Genomic DNA, 25,298 nt, shown 5'->3' on the forward strand with positions numbered 1-25,298 from the left:
GTGTATGTATGATAGTTTAGGGCCAATTTAGGGGGAAGCCAATAAACTTATCTGTATGTTTTTAGAATGTGGGAGGAAACTGGAGTGCCCGAACGAAACCCACACAGACACAGGGAGAACATACAAACTCTGTGCAGATAGTGCCCTGGCTTTCTTGAAGTGCTCAATCTGGGCTATCTCAAAGTAGACATTACACATGAGGAATACTTTATTTTAGCAAGCAGATGGTAACATGTACTAGATATTAAAACTGACCCATACTGAGACATTAGGAAACCTGTCAATCCTGATCTGGCCTTAAAACATGCTAATTGTGTGGATATCATGCTGGTCTTACCTTGGACAACCTTTATCAAGGTATTGTAGGCCCAGGCTGGTTCTGTGAAGCAACTGTTTTACATACAATGTATTATATTTTTGAGTAGTATGGGAAGGGGATAGATACCTGGGAAAGGGTGGAGGGGGTATTATTGGGAGATTCTCCCTCACCTCTTGAATCTGAGACCTTTGCGAAGCTTTGTGGCTCCAATATGACAACTGATCAGCTTGCTGGACAGGAAATGGGTTGGGCAGCAATAAAAACTAGTTGCCTATTTGTAATCTACCCCACTCTGCAAAAATGTCTCTATTACTCTTGGAATGATTCCCCCTCTTTCTGTCTGGACATTTTTGGAGACAGGGACACAGGACAGCTACAGAAATCCAGAGAGGTTCTGGCTCTATTATCACACTGTCCTGAACTAAACTATTTTTGTCTGGAATTGTTGTTTATTGAAAGCAGAGGATCAGCACCCAATTAGGCAATCAGCACTTTTTAGATCAAGGTCAGCAATAGTAATTTTCAGATGAAGCAGGTAATTTGGGCACCGCATGGCACCTGGTTATATGGGCGCCGTCATAGACAGTAATGTTAATTGCGGCTATAGTGACCCCAATTGTGTAATTTGGTAGCTGGCAATTACTGTGGCCTGAATTGCTTTACGAAGGGATAGGTAGCGAAGGGTTACAGTAGGGATTAGATTAGGAATTAGCTAGGAGGGGTAGAATTAGAGCAGGTAAAAGCCTTAGTATAATCTCAATACTATTGCCGATATCCTGCTAGCAGATTTACCTGGCACCCAAATTACCCGGGCCATTTTTCTACTTACGCACTTTTGTAATCTTTCAGTATAGGTCCACTTTAAGGGCTCAAACCCACTAGCAGACTTTTCTAGCACTAGTGATTTGAGAAAACTCGTGCTAATGCAATGCTATGGGAGATTTTTATAAAATCACTTCCCTCAAGTGGGATAACACCCATAGCATTACATCAGCAAGAGCTTTTCAAATTACAAAGCACTCAGCAAAGCACTCCTGGTGGGTTCCAGGCCTAAGACAAATTTCATGTCGGTACACTTGACTGAAAAATGATTTGATGTGAGTGAATAGCCATGCATCATGTGCTGATTGCAGAGTCTGAGCAGTGTGAATCCATGATGTGTGCTTCTCACACTGACACAGCCAAAATTTTTGTAAAACCCAGAGTGTCACTCAGCTGAGGAAGAATGGCTGGGTGGTCATGAAAGTGCTTCCTCCATCCAAAACATATTGTGGACGAAATGAGCCAGGAGTTTTATATTGTTCCTCCTGGAGGAATGTGTGTTGACTAAAGAGCGGTTTTGCTTTCTGTATCAACCAGTGAGATCAAATGAAAATCCACACAGATGCAGAGTACGTCATATTCCAAAGCCAACCGTTAATATTTTTTCTCATGTCTCGGTTTGTTTGCACATAGCTGATAATATTCTTTGCATGCCCCACCTTGAGGAAAACGCGACATATGGCAGTTCCCTCTCCTCTGCCCAGCTCACGATGTCCCCACGCACATATGTGCAGCACACACTGCACTCTCTCCCTCTACTGCTTAGAATCAAGAACATCTGTTAACTCTTGCACTATGTCATCAGATAGGAACAGAATTCCCTTGCAGGAGATACTGTATTTATAATTTACGTATATGTAGCCCAGACATTGTATTGTTCCACGGCAGGTCAAGGAAAGTGCAATCAAACTCATGTCTCTTCAGGGTATGATAAGTATATAATGCTTCCTAGTGATCCGCTCCTTCATAGTCTGTAGAAGCAGTAGCTGGGGAGACCATAATATGGTTGTGTAAAGCAGTTTTAACAGAATAACTGCAGGAATGAATGAAACTATTTCAGTTGTAAATATGCTATGTGATTTCTGTGTGAGCACACTTAAAACTGTGTGGGTGGTTATCTGTGACAGAAAAGATTTCAGTGAAGAAATAATTAACAGTATATGTATCCTTTAAAGCACAGCAAAGCACGTTTTTCTTTCATTTTAGATATGAGGAAGGGTAAGAACTTATGTCACATTGTTATAACTGTCCTATGATACATCCTGTGCCTGTGTCACCTAGGTGACATCTAGGTCTAATCTGAGCACCTGTTTTTTACTGGAACAGGAAGTGAGATATGACAATAATATCTAGCAGATAAATCTAACACTTCCTCATTCTACCAAAAAGGATTTCTCTCTTTTTTTCTGTGTCTCCTTTTTGGAGAGATTTTTTCCCGGCGCATCCTGAACTACTACCATCTGTCATCACTGGTACAGTCATCAGAATCAGAATCAGAATCACCTTTATTCGCCAAGTGCGGCGGGGACCGCACCCGGAATTTTTTGTGGACACACGGCAATTGGCATACAACATCAGTTAGGATAATTCTCTTCCAACACAAGCACTAATAATATATAAAAAAATCTCCCTAACCCTGTCCTTTTCTTTCCAAAACTAAAATAAATATTTTGGCTGAATTTGTGGTGTAAGCAAGGCCAGATTTATGTGTGCACCCCTTTGTTGTTGGCACTCCATGTGCAACAGCCCCCTCCCATTCTGTATGTATGTGCAGCCACCTCTCTCTTGTGCCACATCTATGTACAGCAGTACCTTTCTTTCATGCACAGCTCCCTTGAGTAGCAGCTCCCCTTTTGGGTGTCTTGCTGCCCATTTGCGGCCTCCTCTTCCATATGCAGAAACCATGTATCCAGCCGCCCCCTTGGGCAGCAGCAACCCAAGGCCTGGGCCGTTGTGGCCCTTACAGAAATCCAGCCCTGTATAAAAAGTCCTCTCTTTCAACTATAGGAAATTGGGGCTTTACAAGGTTTGCAAAGAAAGCTTTCTGAACCTTACCCCAGCATGCTAGCATGTGCTACATTCTAACATGGATCTAATTATCCTTACATACAACTGTCTATACTTCCTTCTTTATAGTAACCCTTACTCTTTGTCACCATTTCCTTCCTTCTGCTGAAAACTAACTTCTATTTAGGTCTCCATTGCACCTATAGCTTTTGTGCAAAGGGTACATTAGAGCAAAGGTATGAGTGTTTATTGATACTCTGCTTGTATTCACAGTGATGGCTCAAGTCAGTCATTAGGAACCTGTGTGGAACATTTCCGGAACACAATACGTCCCTTCAGGACAAAGATAAGATATTACAAAAAAACATTGCAGGTAAGAATCCCATCCACATTTATATAACAAGTATTGTTGTAATAAAGTATCATCATACTGAAAGTGATCCAAGCACTTCTAGTATGTTTAATGTATTTCAGCCTGAAATGTTACATATTGGCAGTGCTCACTGCTCTGCACCTCTTCCTGCTGCTGCTACCCACTTTATTGTTCACCACCCTACCTGTGCAATGCTGGTGCAAAACTGTGTGTTACAAATGTGTCATACTTCATGGTATGTGGTGTAGTCAGGCTGCCCTATTCATATGTATTGAATGGGATTGCACTCTGTTCTGCACTGCAGCTGTATGCATCGTAGTGTTGGTATTCGGAACATCACTCTGAATTCACCGGAACACCACATTTCAGCACCATCCAGCACTTACCTGCCCTTCACAGCGTGTGACTCCAATATTCCTCCTTTTGGCTTTAGAACAAGGAAGTATGGAGTCATGTGAAACACTCCGTGAAGTGCAAGTAAGTGACCTTCACCTGCCCGCAGCTTCATTGCTGAATAGTGCTGAAGTGTGGTGTTCAACTGAATTTGGAACAATGTTCTGAATTTGGATACCAACACTAATACAACGCTCAACACCACTGTCAGCATGAAGAAGCCCAATGCTGTAAAAAGTACTGTCCGATCAAATGATCCAAGCTGTGTTAGAGTATGCATACATGTATCTGTTACTGTTAGTGATAGATATAAAACATTGTGTGGAATAGTTGCTGAGGCATCGAATTGTATATAGATCATTGATTAGATTTAACTACAGCGGCCTGTGCCGAATTCCATATGTCAATAGGGATTTCCATAAAGAGGATGTCATGATGAATAGAGCTATGTCGTATCGTAAATACAATTACGCAAAATTTTGCATACATTTTCACGATTACGCCCACGGTTTGTAAATTCAATTGATTTTGTGTAATCATTCGTAAGTTTGTGTAGTTTTCACTTAATTTTTGTGTAATTTCATGCTGAATTTAGCCATCCCTGATTAGCTTTGATGACCTGGTCCATTGGCAGTTTGTGTGGACTGGCATGTTACTATTGCTGCAATAATTGCTGCTCTGCCAGGTTATAACAAGGTATCTGAAGCCCAGGGGTAGCACAGGACGCTAAAGCACTTTACAACTGACAGTCTATATAAATCACTTTAAAGTCAATGCACAGTTCACATCTACCAGTAATACATTTTTCCACCCGTGGTTAAAAACTTCGAGCTGTGCACCTTTTTTACATGCTTGTTTGTGTTTTTTGTATTAATCGCCAAAATGGTCCCATCACAAGTCTCCTACGAGATCACCAGCTTGGCCATGCCCCTGCTTTGTTTTTTGTTTTATGTGCTTTTTTGTTTTTTTGCTTTACCCACTTCATATTAACAAATTATTTTTAACCATCTAAATCTCACTTATATTTTAACTACTAATAGATGCATCTGTCAATTCCTAAGGGTTTTATAGGTAAAGCTTTTTAATGTAGCTAGTATGATGAAGAGTTTTTGTAAGCATATATTGTTCCCTCATCTTTTATTTCATAAGAAAAGATAGAGCCACATTAAATAACAAAATGTAGCAAGCTCATTGAGTATGACATGCCTAAGTGCTGCTATTCATCCAATAAAATAACTACAGTAGAAACTGAAAAATACTAGAATCACATACAATGCGTAGCCTGCCATCTAGTGACAGTTCAATGAAATAGCAAATGGTTTATTATTATTATTATTTTATTTTATGCACCTTATCTATTAAACTAATTTACTAAGGTCCCCTCTCTCTCTACAATGCAGGCTTTCCCTTTGGCAGTACTTTAGGGACCTCCATGATATTTAGTCAAGTAACTTCAGGCAGAATCCACTTCAATCCAGCACAGCTCTTTGACAAATCCACTTTATTTTATGAAAATAGAGTACAAAGTTCTATTGAAAATGCAGCATTTTTAATGGAACTTTGTACTGTATGTTCATAAAATCAAGTGGATTTGTAAAAGAGCTGTGCTGGATTGAAGTGGATTCTGTCTGATGACCTGCTGATACACAGGTGAATCCCTGCACGCTTCTACACCCTGGCCATTTAAATGCTGCTCCTGTCTTGTGTTTGGAGTGCAAGTGACTTCAGGCCTCTTTCACACTGCTTGTGTTTGTGCATGTTTTGGGAATGTACTTTTTATTTGCCGAAGAACTCCACTGTAGCGTTTGCATGATGTATTGTATTGCATTTTCTTTTGTTGTATTTTTAAAATGTATTGCATAAATTGTACGTTTTAGTTTTAAGTAAAGCAAAGACTGGTTTAAATTGCTGTTAGCATTGATGTTGCTGTATATGTCTTCGCATTGGAGACATTTTCTCAGATGCCCTGATGCCAATGATTTGGTAACAGTAAAGTAGCCTCTCTAAAGGTGCCCACACACAGGGCCGGGCCGAGGCATAGGCTGGAGAGGCACCAGCCTCACGGCGCAGTGTAGGAGGGGGCGCACAATTCAGCTGTCATTCCTAATTGTGTATGAAGCAGAAAGAAATAAGAAAAGGGGATACATAGCAGTGACTGCAAGCCAGATAACTAGATATTAAGGTGTTGGGGAGGTTGTGGGCCCTGTGACCCTCTTAGTCTAATAGCAATCTGTGTGTGACAGCTGAGGTGGGAGGGATGGAGGGGCGCGCTTTGGTGTCTCAGCCTTGGGTGCTGGAGGTCCTAGTCCCTGCTTTGCCCATACAATTCTTGATTTTGCGGGCCAATCAACCTTTTTGATCTGATAATTTTATCAGTTTGTAAGAGGATCAATACCGCAACATGGGCACCCGATTGACCCCTTGATCGATTTTTGGGCAAAGTTGGGCATGCTGGAAAATGATGTTCACACGAGAGCTTGATCGGGGGGCCGCAGCAACAACAGTGTTCGATTTCCTGACACCGGATGGACCCTCGGCTGATGGCACCCCAAGTCTCAAGACATAGATTCCTCTCTCTACAGATTAGATCAGGAAGGATCTATCTAATAGTCATACTACATGGTCATGCTTCTAAGCACCCTTTTTTTTTTTTTTTTTTTTTTTTAGATCACTTGTGACACACTCTGATTTACAAAATCTACTGTAGGGATTACTGTATCTTGCCTTCCTTATTAAGATTTTATCTCCCCTTATCTATTTTCAATCCCCTTGCCCTCTATTCAATTAGCATTTCTCAGTTTTCTCACAGGAGATACATTTTCATGTTATCCACAAAATCATTTCTCAACACCAGGCAAATAAAAAAGTACCACAAGGTAGACATAATATCAAAATTATTTAGCATATTTTCTTCCCTGTTAGTGGCGTAAAAGATGTTTTATTGATGAGATGTGAAAACATCTCTCATCAGAAAACTCAGGAAAAAAGTTTTTGGAATAGTCTTAACTCTTTGTTTGTCTCTCCTTATCTAAATTAACTCAATATTTAACTCTCTATGGGCCTGATGCACAAAAGTATGTTAATATTGCCATGTACAGACAACGCCAGGCAATATTACCCTATTACCCTTACTATCAGCAGCAAGCACTTTAACGGTAACGAGCGTTACTAATGGTAATGTTCAATAGAAACTTGCATTGCCATAGCAATGCTTGTGCTACTCGCGTGCTGTGGGTCACACTAATAGCCTAACTCGCAGAACATGCTGCCAGCAGTAAGGGTGATATTGCCGTGTGCAATGTCTGTATTACTGCACTTTTGTGCATCAAGCCCCTTATCTATTTATCTCATCAGGTAGCTCTATTTATTGTTGGGTTGAAAATAAGTAGAGGAAATCTTATCAGAGTAAAGTTTTAATTCCAGTTTGCAGGTTAAGCTGTATTTTGTTATTTGGGAAGAATGCATTTGCAACTCCTCTACATAGATAACATAAGATCAAAGAGCATAGTAAACCTTACAATGTTTTGGCTGTTGCCTTGAAGGAAACTCCTCAGACTCAAAAATGTTTGATTATGGCCCATGTTAGGATGCATACAGTAGGTGTGTACATAGACTGTCACTTACAGGCATTTTTGTTTTCCAGGTCTCTGTGTACACCGGGCAGTCCCCCAATGACAGTGCATACAGAGTTTGCGCACAAGTTCCTAATATGGTGATCCCATCCACTGGATATTTTGGAATTTCTGCAGCTACCTCAGCACTTGCTGGTATTTTCTGAGCATGATTTTTCTCTTGGGTCATAGAAAGCTGTTGTATTTACATGTTGTGTTACATTTAGAAAGACATGTCCCACAGCCACTGAATATCTAAAAGCAAGCAATAACCAGTATAGTGCAGCTCCGTGTAGCTGCCCCAACCCCCCCCCCCCCCCCCCCAAATCAGCACAAATAAAAACTACGTTATGTCTGGTCAGTGCTACATTTGTGCCCTTTTGTGCTGCAAAAATTAAGATTTGTGCTGTGTTTGTTTTGCAGAAAATAGCAATTTCAATGCAATGACCAATGGGCATGGAACTGATATGGTTGGATAGTGCTGTGTTTGTGCTTCAACAGAAAAAGCAAAAAGAATCCGGGCACCATCAACTGCAGTTACCACACTTTATTGCATCCCCACAAGTAGACAGATACAGGGGTAGTGGGCTGGTCTGACAGCCGTTTCGCAAACAGACACGCTTGCTTCCTCAGAGACAAAGACCCCCCCTTCCCCCGGTGAAATGACACATTATATACACAAACATCAAACAGAATTGCAAGGAAAAGAGGAGGAGCCCAGAGGGAGCTCTGGGCTCCTCCTCTTTTCCTTGCAATTCTGTTTGATATTTGTGTATATAATGTGTCATTTCACGGTGGTCTTTGTCTCTGAGGAAGCAAGCGTGTCTGTTTGCGAAACGGCTGTCAGACCAGCCCACTACACCTGTATCTGTCTACTTGTGGGGATGCAATAAAGTGTGGTAACTGCAGTTGATGGTGCCCGGATTCTTTTTGCTTTTTCTGTTGATGTGGTGATTCCTACCATCTGGAGGCACATTTAACTAGCCACCAACCCCCACTGAATTTGCCATCAGCAACTAGTGCTGATTCTTTCACTCTTCTTATCTGTGTTTGTGCTTATTTGTGCTGCTAAAATCATCATTCTATCTTTTGTAGTTTTTATAAAGGTCCACAGTTCAGTCAGTTCCCTACAACATCACAAAAGCTGAGAGGTGCTGAGTGAACGATTGACCTTAATAAAAACTTTAATATCTCAAAAATGATAAAACATAGAGTGATGATTTTTACAGCACAAATGAACACAAACACAGCACAACCCCACCATACAAGGTTCATGTCCATAGAATCTTGTACAAGGGGTGGGTGATGTTATTGTCAGGGGGAAAAAAAGTGCTATTTTCTTCAAAATAAAAGCAGCACAGATCTTAACTTTTGCATCACAAATGTGTGCAGTTGCAGCACTAACCAAACATGTAATTTTTAATAATGTAATAATAATGTAATTTTTATTTGTGCCGATTATAGGTGGGCAGCTTCACGTAGCTGTTGAGTGCACACAACAGGTCTTCAACTGCTCTAAGTGAGGCTAAACCTCGCATGCTTCTGTTTTAAGAAGTGCCAGACTATATGCCATGTAAGCTCTGCTTTCAATTAAGGCATTTCTAAATAGGCCTGAATGCAGACAGTTGTAGATAAACCTGCAAACCTCTGCTCTCTTGCAGTTACGTTTATTGTGGAACCTGATCCAACTCCTCCTGGCGCTGTCCAATAACATCCTCTTCTGTTTCCTTACTAGTCCATGGTGAGGCACAGTGGTGTACCTAGAGGGGTGCAAGCATGGCTCCAGCTTGTGCCATGGGCACAACAGCACCATGGGCACCATGCCTGCCCCTGTGCTGCATCACCACCACTGCCTCCCCATGTACTGCCACCGCAGCCTCCATGTCACTTCCTATCAGACCTCAGATCAGACCAAAGAGAGGAGAGGACACACACTACCCCTGGAAATGGTGCACTTCACATGCAGAAGTCATGTCATTTGTCACTTCCCGCATGTGAAGTGCGACTACGTGGGTACTGTGCGCCACTCTTTAGTCATCGCTGATCTGAGGTCTGTAATACAGAGGCAGCTGACTGAGGGGACCTGGCTATTTAATTTGTTTATCGTGGAGGTGTGTGACTACTTAATTTATCTGAATACTTGAGACTACTTAATACTTTTATTGGGTGACATGTGACTACTTGTGTCTTATATCTGGAGGGATGGAACTATTTTATTCTTCTATCTGGAAGCTTGTGACTACCTTTTTCTTATATATGGAAGCATGTGACTTTATTTCATTAATTTAGCATCACATGGCTACTCGATTATTATAAATAGGGATATTCTGTACAGGGATATTTCCGGGTGCAATTTCAGTGTTTGCCATAGGCGCCATATTACCCAGATCTGCCACTGGTAAAGCAAAATGATTCTGTATATGTTACTGGTTAAAGCTGCATTCCAGCTTCACAATACAGGTATAAATCCACCATCACAGCAGCAAGAGGCCTCATCTTCATGGCGAGCACTGTGTGACTATAGGTGGCCACACACCATACAATTTTATATTAGTTTTTTTAGTTTGAAAAATTACGATACAGTAAATTTTTTAAATCTGACCATTGTATCACACAGCTGTGTTCATTTTCTTCCCAATTATGAAAAAACGGATTGAAAATGCAGAAAAACATCTTCACTCTACTTCATGCCATATAAGCTGAAAGGTGCAAATGCACGCATGTAAACGAGCTCTCCCGCAGCACGCATGTGCTTTACTGGAATAGCAGAGCTTTCAGAAACTTCCTGTTTGCACTAAGGGTGCTCATACAGGACATTTAAAAAACTTTTGCAATTTTTTGGAACAACCAATAATTTTTAGCAAAAAATTGGAAAACTGAATGCTCTAATTGTATCGTGTGGCCACCTTAAACGTTGATTAGAACTTGAGTTACTTGAACCTGTAGAATAGTAATATTGCACTACTTATGTAGTGAATAAGCAGTTTATTTATATTGTAACTTAGTGAGTAGAGATGGCTCGAACCTCCGATTTTAGGTTCGCGAACCTCGAATGCGAACTTCCGCAAGAATTTCAGTTTGCGCAAACTTTTCGTACCGCCATAGACTCCAATGGGGAGGCGAACTTTGAAAACTAGAAACATTTATGCTGGCCACAGAAGTGATGGAAAAGATGTTTGATACACAGCACCGTTTTAAGGGCAGAAATCACATTGCATGCTAAATTGGAGGCCTAAAGTGCTATAAAACATCTTGCATGTGTATAAATCAATCAGGTAGTGTAATTAGTGTACTTCTTCACACTGACAGACCAAACTCATTGTGTAACGCACCGCAAACAGCTGTTTGTGTAGTGATGGCCGTGTAGTGATGGCTGAGGTAGCTCAATGACAGAACAGTGACTGTCCAGCTGATCGAACGTGGTCTGTCCACAATGAAGCAACGTCCACAATGAAGCAACGACACCCCCCCCCCCCCCCCGAGACACTCATATAGCTGTCGGTCATTGCTTCATTGTGATACGCAAGCCCCTTCACCGCGGCAAGGTAACGATCACGAAGGGGAATTGACACATGTACATGCCTTTTGTTTTGTTGTTGCAGTGCAGCCAGAAAAATTAGGCAGGCATGGACACGCACCAGAACAATTATTATAGCGGACGCCTGGAGTCCTGGACCCTGTTGGTGGTGGCGGAGATGGGAGTCAAGCGGCCTGCAGGCAGAGATGCTGAGTGGGGACTGACTTAGTCATGGGGCAGGCAGTCACACGGCGTGCAGGCAGAGATGCTGTGTGTGGGGACTGACTTAGTCTTCGGGCGGGAAGTAGCCGTCCTGGATCCATGCCTCATTCATTTTGACAAAGGTGAGGTACTGAACACTTTTGTGACTTAGGTGACTTCTCTTCACAGTGACGATGCCTCCAGCTGCGCTGAAGGTCCTTTCTGACAGGACGCTTGAGGCAGGGCAAGACAGAGGTTGGATGGCAAATTGTGGCAGCTCTGGCTACAGGTCAAGCTTGCGCACCCAGTAGTCCAGGGGTTCATCGCTGGTCACAGTGTCTAGTCTACATCCACACTTAAGGCCAGGTAGTCGGCTACCTGCCGGTCGAGGCGTAAGTGGAGGGTGGATACGGAAGGGCTAAGGCGAGACGTTGGATTAAACAATGTCTGCATGTCCGACATCACCATGAGATCGCTAGTGTCCTGTCCTTGCCTGTGTGGACATGGGAGAAGGATTACTGGCAGTGGTACCTTTATTCCATTGTACTGTGACATCACCCTTAAACGCAATGTAAAGCATAGTTGCCAGCTTGTTCTGCAAGTGCTGCATCCTTTCTGCCTTCTGGTGATTAGGAAACATCTCCGCTACTTTGTGCTTTTATACCGAGGGTCCAGTAGCGTGGCCACCCAGTACAGCTTATTCCCCCTGAGTTTTTTTATACGGGGGTCCCTCAACAGGCTGCACAGCATAAAAGCCGCCATCTGCACAAATTTGGATGCAGACGTACTATCCATCTCCTCTTGCTCTTTCTCAGTGACATCAGGTAATTTCTCCTCCTCCTCTCCAGCCACAAACAATACCACGGGAAAGCCCCCTGCGACACCTGCTACGGTTGTTCTTCCGCTTCCTCCTCCTCCCAAAAAAACCCCACCTTCCTCATCATCTGACTCCTCTTCCCCACATGACTCTTCCTCCTCCCCCTCTGTGTTGCCGCAGGCAGGCATGCTCAGATGTACCAAAATTCGGTTCGGGTACATTCGAATTCGGGTCCGCATGACATTCGAATTCGCCTTCGACCACGAAATTCGATTCGGATTCATATTCGGTTCAGGGGTTACGCCTCAAAATTCGGTAAAAATTAGTGTTCGCGAATTCGGGGGTTTTTTGGTGTTTTTTTTTTTTTAAAGGGAAATCACATTGATATAGGTGTACTTGAGTTACTTGAACCTGTAGAATAGTAATATTGCACTACTTATGTAGTGAATAAGCAGTTTATTTATATTGTAACTTAGTGAGTAGAGATGGCTCGAACCTCCGATTTTAGGTTCGCGAACCTCGAATGCGAACTTCCGCAAGAATTTCAGTTTGCGCAAACTTTTCGTACCGCCATAGACTCCAATGGGGAGGCGAACTTTGAAAACTAGAAACATTTATGCTGGCCACAGAAGTGATGGAAAAGATGTTTGATACACAGCACCGTTTTAAGGGCAGAAATCACATTGCATGCTAAATTGGAGGCCTAAAGTGCTATAAAACATCTTGCATGTGTATAAATCAATCAGGTAGTGTAATTAGTGTACTTCTTCACACTGACAGACCAAACTCATTGTGTAACACACCGCAAACAGCTGTTTGTGTAGTGATGGCCGTGTAGTGATGGCTGAGGTAGCTCAATGACAGAACAGTGACTGTCCAGCTGATCGAACGTGGTCTGTCCACAATGAAGCAACGTCCACAATGAAGCAACGACACCCCCCCCCCCCCCCCCGAGACACTCATATAGCTGTCGGTCATTGCTTCATTGTGATACGCAAGCCCCTTCACCGCGGCAAGGTAACGATCACGAAGGGGAATTGACACATGTACATGCCTTTTGTTTTGTTGTTGCAGTGCAGCCAGAAAAATTAGGCAGGCATGGACACGCACCAGAACAATTATTATAGCGGACGCCTGGAGTCCTGGACCCTGTTGGTGGTGGCGGAGATGGGAGTCAAGCGGCCTGCAGGCAGAGATGCTGAGTGGGGACTGACTTAGTCATGGGGCAGGCAGTCACACGGCGTGCAGGCAGAGATGCTGTGTGTGGGGACTGACTTAGTCTTCGGGCGGGAAGTAGCCGTCCTGGATCCATGCCTCATTCATTTTGACAAAGGTGAGGTACTGAACACTTTTGTGACTTAGGTGACTTCTCTTCACAGTGACGATGCCTCCAGCTGCGCTGAAGGTCCTTTCTGACAGGACGCTTGAGGCAGGGCAAGACAGAGGTTGGATGGCAAATTGTGGCAGCTCTGGCTACAGGTCAAGCTTGCGCACCCAGTAGTCCAGGGGTTCATCGCTGGTCACAGTGTCTAGTCTACATCCACATTTAAGGCCAGGTAGTCGGCTACCTGCCGGTCGAGGCGTAAGTGGAGGGTGGATACGGAAGGGCTAAGGCGAGACGTTGGATTAAACAATGTCTGCATGTCCGACATCACCATGAGATCGCTAGTGTCCTGTCCTTGCCTGTGTGGACATGGGAGAAGGATTACTGGCAGTGGTACCTTTATTCCATTGTACTGTGACATCACCCTTAAACGCAATGTAAAGCATAGTTGCCAGCTTGTTCTGCAAGTGCTGCATCCTTTCTGCCTTCTGGTGATTAGGAAACATCTCCGCTACTTTGTGCTTTTATACCGAGGGTCCAGTAGCGTGGCCACCCAGTACAGCTTATTCCCCCTGAGTTTTTTTATACGGGGGTCCCTCAACAGGCTGCACAGCATAAAAGCCGCCATCTGCACAAATTTGGATGCAGACGTACTATCCATCTCCTCTTGCTCTTTCTCAGTGACATCAGGTAATTTCTCCTCCTCCTCTCCAGCCACAAACAATACCACGGGAAAGCCCCCTGCGACACCTGCTACGGTTGTTCTTCCGCTTCCTCCTCCTCCCAAAAAAACCCCACCTTCCTCATCATCTGACTCCTCTTCCCCACATGACTCTTCCTCCTCCCCCTCTGTGTTGCCGCAGGCAGGCATGCTCAGATGTACCAAAATTCGGTTCGGGTACATTCGAATTCGGGTCCGCATGACATTCGAATTCGAATTCGCCTTCGACCACGAAATTCGATTCGGATTCATATTCGGTTCGGGGTTACGCCTCAAAATTCGGTAAAAATTAGTGTTCGCGAATTCGGGGGTTTTTTGGTGTTTTTTTTTTAAAGGGAAATCACATTGATATAGGTGTACTTAGAAAAAAACAAAACTAAAAACGTGACGTGTGGCACTGGCAGCAGGTAGTGCATTGTGTGGACCCTGGCGGTGGGACCACTGACAGCAGGAGGATAAATACAGCAGCAGGAGGATAAATACAGCAGCAGCAGCAGGAGGAGGAGTGAAGTGTGGCACTGGCAGCAGGCAATGTATTGTGTTGACCCTGGCGGTGGGACCACTGACAGCAGGAGGATAAATACAGCAGCAGGAGGAGGAGGAGGAGTGACGTGTGGCACTGGCAGCAAACAATGTATTGTGTTGACCCTGGCGGTGGGACCACTGACAGCAGGAGGATAAATACAGCAACAGGAGGAGGAGTGACGTGTGGCACTGGCAGTCGGCAATGTATTGTGTGGACCCTGGCGGTGGGACCTCTGACAGCAGGAGGATAAATACAACAGCAGCAGCAGGAGGAGTGGTGACATGTGGCACTGGCAGCAGGCAATGTATTTTGTTGACCCTGGCGGTGGGACCACTGACAGCTGGAGGATAAATACAACAGCAGCAGCAGGAGGAGTGGTGACATGTGGCACTGGCAGCAGGCAATGTATTTTGTTGACCCTGGCGGTGGGACCACTGACAGCTGGAGGATAAATACAACAGCAGCAGCAGGAGGAGTGGTGACATGTGGCACTGGCAGCAGGCAATGTATTTTGTTGACCCTGGCGGTGGGACCACTGACAGCTGGAGGATAAATACAACAGCAGGAGCAGGAGGAGGAGGAGGAGTGATGTGTGGCACTGGCAGCAGGCAATGCATAGTGTGGACCCTGGTGGTGGGACCACTGACAGCAGCAGGATAAATACAACAGCAGCAGCAGCAGCAGGAGGAGGAGTGAGTGACGTGTGGCACTGGCAGCAGGCAGTGTATTGTGTGGGACCACTGACAGCAGGAGGATAAATACAGCAGCAGGAGGAGGAGTGACATGTGGCACTGGCAGCAGGCAATGTATTGTGTGGGACCACTGACAGCAGGAGGATAAATACAACAGCAGCAGCAGGAGGAGGAGTGACGTGTGGCACTGGCAGCAGGCAATGTATTGTGTGGACCCTGGCAGTGGGACCACTGACAGCAGGAGGATAAATACAACAGCAGCAGGAGGAGTGACGTGTGGCACTGGCAGCAGGCAATGTATTGTGTGGACCCTGGCGGTGGGACCACTGACAGCAGGAGGATAAATACAACAGCAGCAGGAGGAGGAGTGACGTGTGGCACTGGCAGCAGGCAATGTATAGTGTGGACCCTGGTGGTGGGACCAATGACAGCAGGAGGATAAATACAACAGCAGCAGCAGCAGCAGCAGGAAGAGGTGGAGTGACGTGTGGCACTGGCAGCAGGCAATGTATTGTGTGGACCCTGGCGGTGGGACCACTGACAGCAGGAGGATAAATGCAACAGCAGCAGCAGCAGCAGGAGGTGTGGTGACATGTGGCACTGGCAGCAGGCAATGTATTGTGTGGGCCCTGGCGGTGGGACCACTGACAGCAGGAGGATAAATACAACAGCAGCAGCAGCAGGAGGAGGAGTGACGTGTGGCACTGGCAGCAGGCAATGTATTTTGTTGACCCTGGTGGTGGGACCACTGACAGCTGGAGGATAAATACAACAGCAGGAGCAGGAGGAGGAGTGATGTGTGGCACTGGCAGCAGGCAGTGTATTGTGTGGACCCTGGCGGTGGGACCACTGACAGCAGGAGGATAAATACAACAGCAGCAGGAGGAGGAGTGACATGTGGCACTGGCAGCAGGTAATGTATTGTGTGGAACCACTGACAGCAGGAGGATAAATACAACAGCAGCAGCAGGAGGAGGAGTGATGTGTGGCACTGGCAGCAGGCAGTGTATTGTGTGGACCCTGGCGGTGGGACCACTGACAGCAGGAGGATAAATACAACAGCAGCAGGAGGAGTGACGTGTGGCACTGGCAGCAGGCAATGTATTGTGTGGACCCTGGCGGTGGGACCACTGACAGCAGGAGGATAAATACAACAGCAGCAGGAGGAGGAGTGACGTGTGGCACTGGCAGCAGGCAATGTATAGTGTGGACCCTGGTGGTGGGACCACTGACAGCAGGAGGATAAATACAACAGCAGCAGCAGGAGGAGGAGGTTGAGTGACTTGTGGCACTGGCAGCAGGCAATGCATTGTGTGGACCCTGGCGGTGGGACCACTGACAGCAGGAGGATAAATACAACAGCAGGAGGAGGAGGAGGAGTGACGTGTGGCACTGGCAGCAGGCAATGTATAGTGTGGACCCTGGTGGTGGGACCACTGACAGCAGCAGGATAAATACAACAGCAGCAGCAGGAGGAGGTGGAGTGACGTGTGGCACTGGCAGCAGGCAATGTATTGTGTGGACCCTGGCGGTGGGACCACTGACAGCAGGAGGATAAATACAACAGCAGGAGGAGGAGGAGGAGTGACGTGTGGCACTGGCAGCAGGCAATGCATAGTGTGGACTCTGGTGGTGGGACCACTGACAGCAGCAGGATAAATACAACAGCAGTAGCAGCAGGAGGAGGAGGAGTGAGTGACGTGTGGCACTGGCAGCAGGCAATGTATAGTGTTGACCCTAGCGGTGGGACCACTGACAGCAGGAGGATAAATACAACAGCAGCAGCAGGAGGAGAAGGTGGAGTGACTTGTGGCACTGGCAGCAGGCAATGCATAGTGTGGACCCTGGTGGTGGGACCACTGACAGCAACAGGATAAATACAACAGCAGCAGCAGGAGGAGGTGGAGTGACGTGTGGCAATGGCAGCAGGCAATGTATTGTGTGGACCCTGGCGGTGGGACCACTGACAGCAGGAGGATAAATACAACAGCAGCAGCAGGAGGAGTGACGTGTGGCACTGGCAGCAGGCAATGTATTGTGTTGACCCTGGCGGTGGGACCACTGACAGCAGGAGGATAAATGCAGCAGCAGGAGGAGGAGTGACGTGTGGCACTGGCAGCAGGCAATGTATTGTGTGGACCCTGGCGGTGGGACCACTGACAGCAGGAGGATAAATACAACAGCAGGAGGAGGAGGAGTGACGTGTGGCACTGGCAGCAGGCAATGCATAGTGTGGACCCTGGCGGTGGGACCACTGACAGCAGGAGGATAAATACAACAGCAGCAGCAGGAGAAGGTGGAGTGACGTGTGGCACTGGCAGCAGGCAATGTATTGTGTGGACCCTGGCGGTGGGACCACTGACAGCAGGAGGATAAATACAACAGCAGCAGGAGGAGGAGTGACGTGTGGCACTGGCAGCAGGCAATGTATTGTGTTGACCCTGGCGGAGGGCCACTGACGGCAGGAGGATAAATACAGCAGCAGGAGGAGGAGTGACGTGTGGCACTGGCAGCAGGCAATGCATAGTGTGGACCCTGGTGGTGGGACCACTGACAGCAGCAGGATAAATACAACAGCAGCAGCAGGTGGAGGAGTGAGTGACCTGTGGCACTGGCAACAGGCAGCGTATTGTGTGGACCCTGGCGGTGGGACCACTGACAGCAGGAGGATAAATACAACAGCAGCAGCAGGAGGAGTGACGTGTGGCACTGGCAGCAGGCAATGTATTGTGTTGACCCTCGCGGTGGGACCACTGACAGCAGGAGGATAAATGCAGCAGCAGGAGGAGGAGTGACGTGTGGCACTGGCAGCAGGCAATGTATTGTGTGGGACCACTGACAGCAGGAGGATAAATACAACAGCAGGAGGAGGAGGAGTGACTTGTGGCACTGGCAGCAGGCAATGCATAGTGTGGACCCTGGTGGTGGGACCACTGACAGCAGCAGGATAAATACAACAGCAGCAGCAGGAGGAGGTGGAGTGACGTGTGGCACTGGCAGCAGGCAATGTATTATCGACCCTGGCGGTGGGACCACTGACAGCAGGAGGATAAATATAAAACAGCAGCAGGAGGAGGAGTGACGTGTGGCACTGGTAGCAGGCAATGTATAGTGTGGTCCCTGGCGGTGGGACCACTGACAGCAGGAGGATAAATACAATAGCAGCAGCAGGAGGAGGAGGAGTGACGTGTGACACTGGCAGCAGGCAATGCATAGTGTGGACCCTGGTGGGGGGACCACTGACAGCAGCAGGATAAATACAACAGCAGCAGCAGGAGGAGGTGGAGTGACGTGTGGCACTGGCAGCAGGCAATGTATTGTGTGGACCCTGGCGGTGGGACCACTGACAGCAGGAGGATAAATACAACAGCAGCAGCAGCAGCAGGAGGAGGAGTGAGTGACGTGTGGCACTGGCAGCAGGCAGTGTATTGTGTGGGACCACTGACAGCAGGAGGATAAATACAGCAGCAGGAGGAGGAGTGACATGTGGCACTGGCAGCAGGCAATGTATTGTGTGGGACCACTGACAGCAGGAGGATAAATACAACAGCAGCAGCAGGAGGAGGAGTGACGTGTGGCACTGGCAGCCGGCAATGTATTGTGTGGACCCTGGCAGTGGGACCACTGACAGCAGGAGGATAAATACAACAGCAGCAGGAGGAGTGACGTGTGGCACTGGCAGCAGGCAATGTATTGTGTGGACCCTGGCGGTGGGACCACTGACAGCAGGAGGATAAATACAACAGCAGCAGCAGGAGGAGAAGGTGGAGTGACTTGTGGCACTGGCAGCAGGCAATGCATAGTGTGGACCCTGGTGGTGGGACCACTGACAGCAGCAGGATAAATACAACAGCAGCAGCAGGAGGAGGTGGAGTGACGTGTGGCAATGGCAGCAGGCAATGTATTGTGTGGACCCTGGCGGTGGGACCACTGACAGCAGGAGGATAAATACAACAGCAGCAGCAGGAGGAGTGACGTGTGGCACTGGCAGCAGGCAATGTATTGTGTGGACCCTGGCGGTGGGACCACTGACAGCAGGAGGATAAATACAACAGCAGGAGGAGGAGGAGTGACGTGTGGCACTGGCAGCAGGCAATGCATAGTGTGGACCCTGGCGGTGGGACCACTGACAGCAGGAGGATAAATACAACAGCAGCAGCAGGAGGAGGAGGAGTGACGTGTGGCACTGGCAGCAGGCAATGCATAGTGTGGACCCTGGTGGTGGGACCACTGACAGCAGCAGGATAAATACAACAGCAGCAGCAGGAGAAGGTGGAGTGACGTGTGGCACTGGCAGCAGGCAATGTATTGTGTGGACCCTGGCGGTGGGACCACTGACAGCAGGAGGATAAATACAACAGCAGCAGGAGGAGGAGTGACGTGTGGCACTGGCAGCAGGCAATGTATTGTGTTGACCCTGGCGGAGGGCCACTGACAGCAGGAGGATAAATACAGCAGCAGGAGGAGGAGTGACGTGTGGCACTGGCAGCAGGCAATGCATAGTGTGGACCCTGGTGGTGGGACCACTAACAGCAGCAGGATAAATACAACAGCAGCAGCAGGTGGAGGAGTGAGTGACCTGTGGCACTGGCAACAGGCAGCGTATTGTGTGGACCCTGGCGGTGGGACCACTGACAGCAGGAGGATAAATACAACAGCAGCAGCAGGAGGAGTGACGTGTGGCACTGGCAGCAGGCAATGTATTGTGTTGACCCTGGCGGTGGGACCACTGACAGCAGGAGGATAAATGCAGCAGCAGCAGGAGGAGGAGTGACGTGTGGCACTGGCAGCAGGCAATGTATTGTGTGGGACCACTGACAGCAGGAGGATAAATACAACAGCAGGAGGAGGAGGAGTGACTTGTGGCACTGGTAGCAGGCAATGCATAGTGTGGACCCTGGTGGTGGGACCACTGACAGCAGCAGGATAAATACAACAGCAGCAGCAGGAGGAGGTGGAGTGACGTGTGGCACTGGCAGCAGGCAATGTATTATCGACCCTGGCGGTGGGACCACTGACAGCAGGAGGATAAATACAACAGCAGCAGGAGGAGGAGTGACGTGTGGCACTGGTAGCATGCAATGTATAGTGTGGTCCCTGGCGGTGGGACCACTGACAGCAGGAGGATAAATACAATAGCAGCAGCAGGAGGAGGAGGAGTGACGTGTGACACTGGCAGCAGGCAATGCATAGTGTGGACCCTGGTGGTGGGACCACTGACAGCAGCAGGATAAATACAACAGCAGCAGCAGGAGGAGGTGGAGTGACGTGTGGCACTGGCAGCAGGCAATGTATTGTGTGGACCCTGGCGGTGGGACCACTGACAGCAGGAGGATAAATACAACAGCAGCAGCAGCAGCAGGAGGAGGAGTGAGTGACGTGTGGCACTGGCAGCAGGCAGTGTATTGTGTGGGACCACTGACAGCAGGAGGATAAATACAGCAGCAGGAGGAGGAGTGACATGTGGCACTGGCAGCAGGCAATGTATTGTGTGGGACCACTGACAGCAGGAGGATAAATACAACAGCAGCAGCAGGAGGAGGAGTGACGTGTGGCACTGGCAGCAGGCAATGTATTGTGTGGACCCTGGCAGTGGGACCACTGACAGCAGGAGGATAAATACAACAGCAGCAGGAGGAGTGACGTGTGGCACTGGCAGCAGGCAATGTATTGTGTGGACCCTGGCGGTGGGACCACTGACAGCAGCAGGATAAATACAACAGCAGCAGCAGGAGGAGAAGGTGGAGTGACTTGTGGCACTGGCAGCAGGCAATGCATAGTGTGGACCCTGGTGGTGGGACCACTGACAGCAGCAGGATAAATACAACAGCAGCAGCAGGAGGAGGTGGAGTGACGTGTGGCAATGGCAGCAGGCAATGTATTGTGTGGACCCTGGCGGTGGGACCACTGACAGCAGAAGGATAAATACAACAGCAGCAGCAGGAGGAGTGACGTGTGGCACTGGTAGCAGGCAATGTATTGTGTGGACCCTGGCGGTGGGACCACTGACAGCAGGAGGATAAATACAACAGCAGGAGGAGGAGGAGTGACGTGTGGCACTGGCAGCAGGCAATGCATAGTGTGGACCCTGGCGGTGGGACCACTGACAGCAGGAGGATAAATACAACAGCAGCAGCAGGAGGAGGAGGAGTGACGTGTGGCACTGGCAGCAGGCAATGCATAGTGTGGACCCTGGCGGTGGGACCACTGACAGCAGGAGGATAAATACAACAGCAGCAGGAGGAGGAGTGACGTGTGGCACTGGCAGCAGGCAATGTATTGTGTTGACCCTGGCGGAGGGCCACTGACAGCAGGAGGATAAATACAGCAGCAGGAGGAGGAGTGACGTGTGGCACTGGCAGCAGGCAATGCATAGTGTGGACCCTGGTGGTGGGACCACTGACAGCAGCAGGATAAATACAACAGCAGCAGCAGGTGGAGGAGTGAGTGACCTGTGGCACTGGCAACAGGCAGCGTATTGTGTGGACCCTGGCGGTGGGACCACTGACAGCAGGAGGATAAATACAACAGCAGCAGCAGGAGGAGTGACGTGTGGCACTGGCAGCAGGCAATGTATTGTGTTGACCCTGGCGGTGGGACCACTGACAGCAGGAGGATAAATGCAGCAGCAGGAGGAGGAGTGACGTGTGGCACTGGCAGCAGGCAATGTATTGTGTGGGACCACTGACAGCAGGAGGATAAATACAACAGCAGGAGGAGGAGGAGTGACTTGTGGCACTGGTAGCAGGCAATGCATAGTGTGGACCCTGGTGGTGGGACCACTGACAGCAGCAGGATAAATACAACAGCAGCAGCAGGAGGAGGTGGAGTGACGTGTGGCACTGGCAGCAGGCAATGTATTGTCGACCCTGGCGGTGGGACCACTGACAGCAGGAGGATAAATACAACAGCAGCAGGAGGAGGAGTGACGTGTGGCACTGGCAGCATGCAATGTATAGTGTGGTCCCTGGCGGTGGGACCACTGACAGCAGGAGGATAAATACAATAGCAGCAGCAGGAGGAGGAGGAGTGACGTGTGACACGGGCAGCAGGCAATGCATAGTAATTCTTTTTATTAAAAGACTGCAACATATATACACAAATTTTAAAAAGAAATCAATAAATAACAAAAACATTAGGCTAACCGCCTTAAGTACCTTAGTACTTTAGTCTCTGATAAGTCCATACCTATAGGGGACTAAATCAAAATGCATTAATCATGCCATCACATAACTTGATCCCTTCCAAGTTTATACTTCTTAACTGAGGACTTCAGTTTAATCTTGCCACCTGGGCTTACTATACACTATATTACAATACTATATACATTTTACCTTACCGCAAGAAAGGCTAAGCAACCTTACACCACCTTATGCTTGCAAACCATTCCTCAATTTAGATCATCTAACTACGTGAAGAGAGAAAGAAAGCTCACCAAAGAGAAGGTTTGGCCAAGTCATGGAGGCTTAATGTTCCGCCACAGCAAACACCACTCCCCCCGACTCAACCTTCCCTCCTCAAGACCCCGAATTTTCCCAACCTCACCCAATATGCCATGCACCACCACCTGGACAGGGAGGACTTTCTGATGGATCGTAATTTGACACCGTGCATTCCAAGTGTAATATCGAATCACTAGACTAACTAAAAATAAAGTGTCCAAATTAAATGACCCCCGGTTATTGAATGCCCCATATGTCCACTCCGCATAACTAAGCCGCTCTAGGAAAGGAATACCCAAAGCCCTACCCACCTGTTTGTATACTTCTTTCTTAAAGGAACAGTCCACTAGGAAATGGTCCATGGTCTCCTCCACCCCTCCACACTCCTCATGAGGACAACCACGATCCCTATCCCCAATGAACTTCAAGTTACCTCTAACAAAGAGTCTGCCGTGGAAGGAAAGCCAAGCCAAGTCCCTGAATTTGTTAGGAATCCTAGGAGAACATAGCAAGCGCAAACCCTCCTCCATAATTGGGCTTGGGCAATCTCTCAGGGCCAATGGGTCCTTAAAGAAGGTCTCAATCACTCTCTCCTCCAGGGATTTCCTAGGGATTGAAGTGATCTCCTCCCTCGTCAGTTCCCACTGCCTCATTGCTTTCAGACATGGTGCAACATAGGCCGGAAGATAGCCAGGACCAGCTCTCAGTCTTTTCACTAAACCACCACTTTCCCATTGTCTGAGAAAAGGCCTAAACCAGGACTGAAAAATACCCATCCATCCAGGCAGTTCCTCCGCATACATTTTACCAAGATTGTGTTTAATAAATAACAGAGAAAAGAAAACCACCGGGTTGACCATCCCTAAGCCACCCTTCTGCCTTGATTGATAAGTGACATTCCTCTTAACGTGGTTCATCTTGTTTCCCCAAAGCATTTGGAAAAACAAGCTGTAGATTCTTGTGTGAAGAGACACTGGCAAAATACAGACAAAACTGACATACAACATAACTGGAATCAGATAGGTCTTGATTATGTCAATCCTTTCTCTGAAAGTCAATCGCCAACCTTTCCAGCGGACTACCTTAGCCTCGGCACACTTTAGTCTGCTTTCCCAATTTTGGTGACCATAGTCACCCAGGCCAAATTCTATGCCAAGTATTTTAATCTTTTCCTTTGGTGCCGGAAAAGAGACCGGAAGCAAGAAGCTCTCATTTTCCTTGCCCATCCAGAAAGCCTCACACTTATCCTGATTGATCATTGAACCTGATGCCAATGAGTAACGGGCAACCTCCGCACAAACACCTTCCGCCTCCTCCTGTCCAGAGATTACCACAGTCACATCATCCGCATAGGCCACAACCTTGAGAGGAGGCACGCCAGCAATGCCCGATGGCACCCCACACAAAGCTCCACCCTCAATCCTTCGTATAAAAGGATCAATGGCAAAGGCATATAGCAGGGGACTCAAAGGACACCCCTGACGCACCCCTGATCTAACCTCAAAGGTCTGTCCGACCCAACCATTGACAAGCGGGAAGCTTTCAGCACCTTTATACAACACTTTCAGCCAATTGATAAACCTCCCTGGCAGACCATATTTACTAAGGAGCATCCACAGATACTCATGATTGACACGATCAAAAGCCTTTGCCTGATCCAACGCCAGTAAGTACTTTCCCCAACCAGCAGCCCTGCATCTCTCCAGAATCTCCCGGACCGTTAATACGGCTGAAAAAGTGCTCCTCCCCTGGACAGAACAGTGCTGCTGGCGAGAAAGTACTCCATTTGCCACCTGGCTCAAACGCCAAAAAATTATTTTAGCCAGAATCTTTCGGTCAACATTGAGAAGGCTGATAGGCCGCCAATTCTCAATCATTGAAGAATCTTTACCCTTTGACAGAAGTATAACTGCTGATCCTCTCATAGAGGGAGGAAGCTCATCCTCTGCAAGGCTGCGATTGTACACTTCTGCTAACTCAGGGGCCAGAATATCTTGAAAGACTTTGTAAAATTCTGCCGTCAGTCCATCCGGACCCGGCGTTTTCTTGACAGCAAGACACTCTATGGCTTTCACCACTTATTCAGCAGAAATCTTTTCCGTCAAAAACGCAAGGGGAACCTCTATATTTTCCAGTCCTGGAATATTACACAAGAAAGATTCCATCGCTGTCTCATCAAGGGGTCTACTACCCAGCAGTTCAGAATAAAAGGATCTAACGATTTCCAGAATCCCTGCTCTGGACTGCACCAGGGATCCTGTACTATCCTTGAGACCATAGATGACTTTAACTGCTACACTTTGTTTGCAGTTCTGATAAGGGTCCGGCGAGTGATTTTTACCGTAATCCCTTTCCAGAAGCAAAGAAGTGTGCCGGTCATACTGACTCTTGCGTAACAGATCCTTGATCCTTTTGATCTCCCCAGGATCTCCATCCCCCGAGACAGCGATTTCAAGTTTCCGCCTCAGACGCTGGTAGGTAACATATCTACCAAAGGCTCTCTTTTTTGCTATGTTCTTGAAAAGACCTACTG

The 25,298-nt window shown here is 47.5% G+C and overlaps 1 protein-coding gene across 1 annotated transcript in view; it reads left to right on the forward strand.

Annotated features, from left to right (window-relative positions):
• Window positions 1-25,298, forward strand: part of LMAN1L (lectin, mannose binding 1 like) — a 111,268-nt gene that overhangs the window by 20,291 nt on the left and 65,679 nt on the right. The window contains exons 6-7 of the mRNA XM_068273606.1: window positions 3,422-3,521; window positions 7,558-7,681. Coding sequence (XP_068129707.1) covers window positions 3,422-3,521; window positions 7,558-7,681 — 224 coding nt within the window. The remainder of the gene's footprint in view (window positions 1-3,421; window positions 3,522-7,557; window positions 7,682-25,298) is intronic.

The sequence above is a fragment of the Hyperolius riggenbachi genome, chromosome 3 (genome assembly GCF_040937935.1).
Source record: "Hyperolius riggenbachi isolate aHypRig1 chromosome 3, aHypRig1.pri, whole genome shotgun sequence".
NCBI lineage: Eukaryota > Metazoa > Chordata > Amphibia > Anura > Hyperoliidae > Hyperolius > Hyperolius riggenbachi.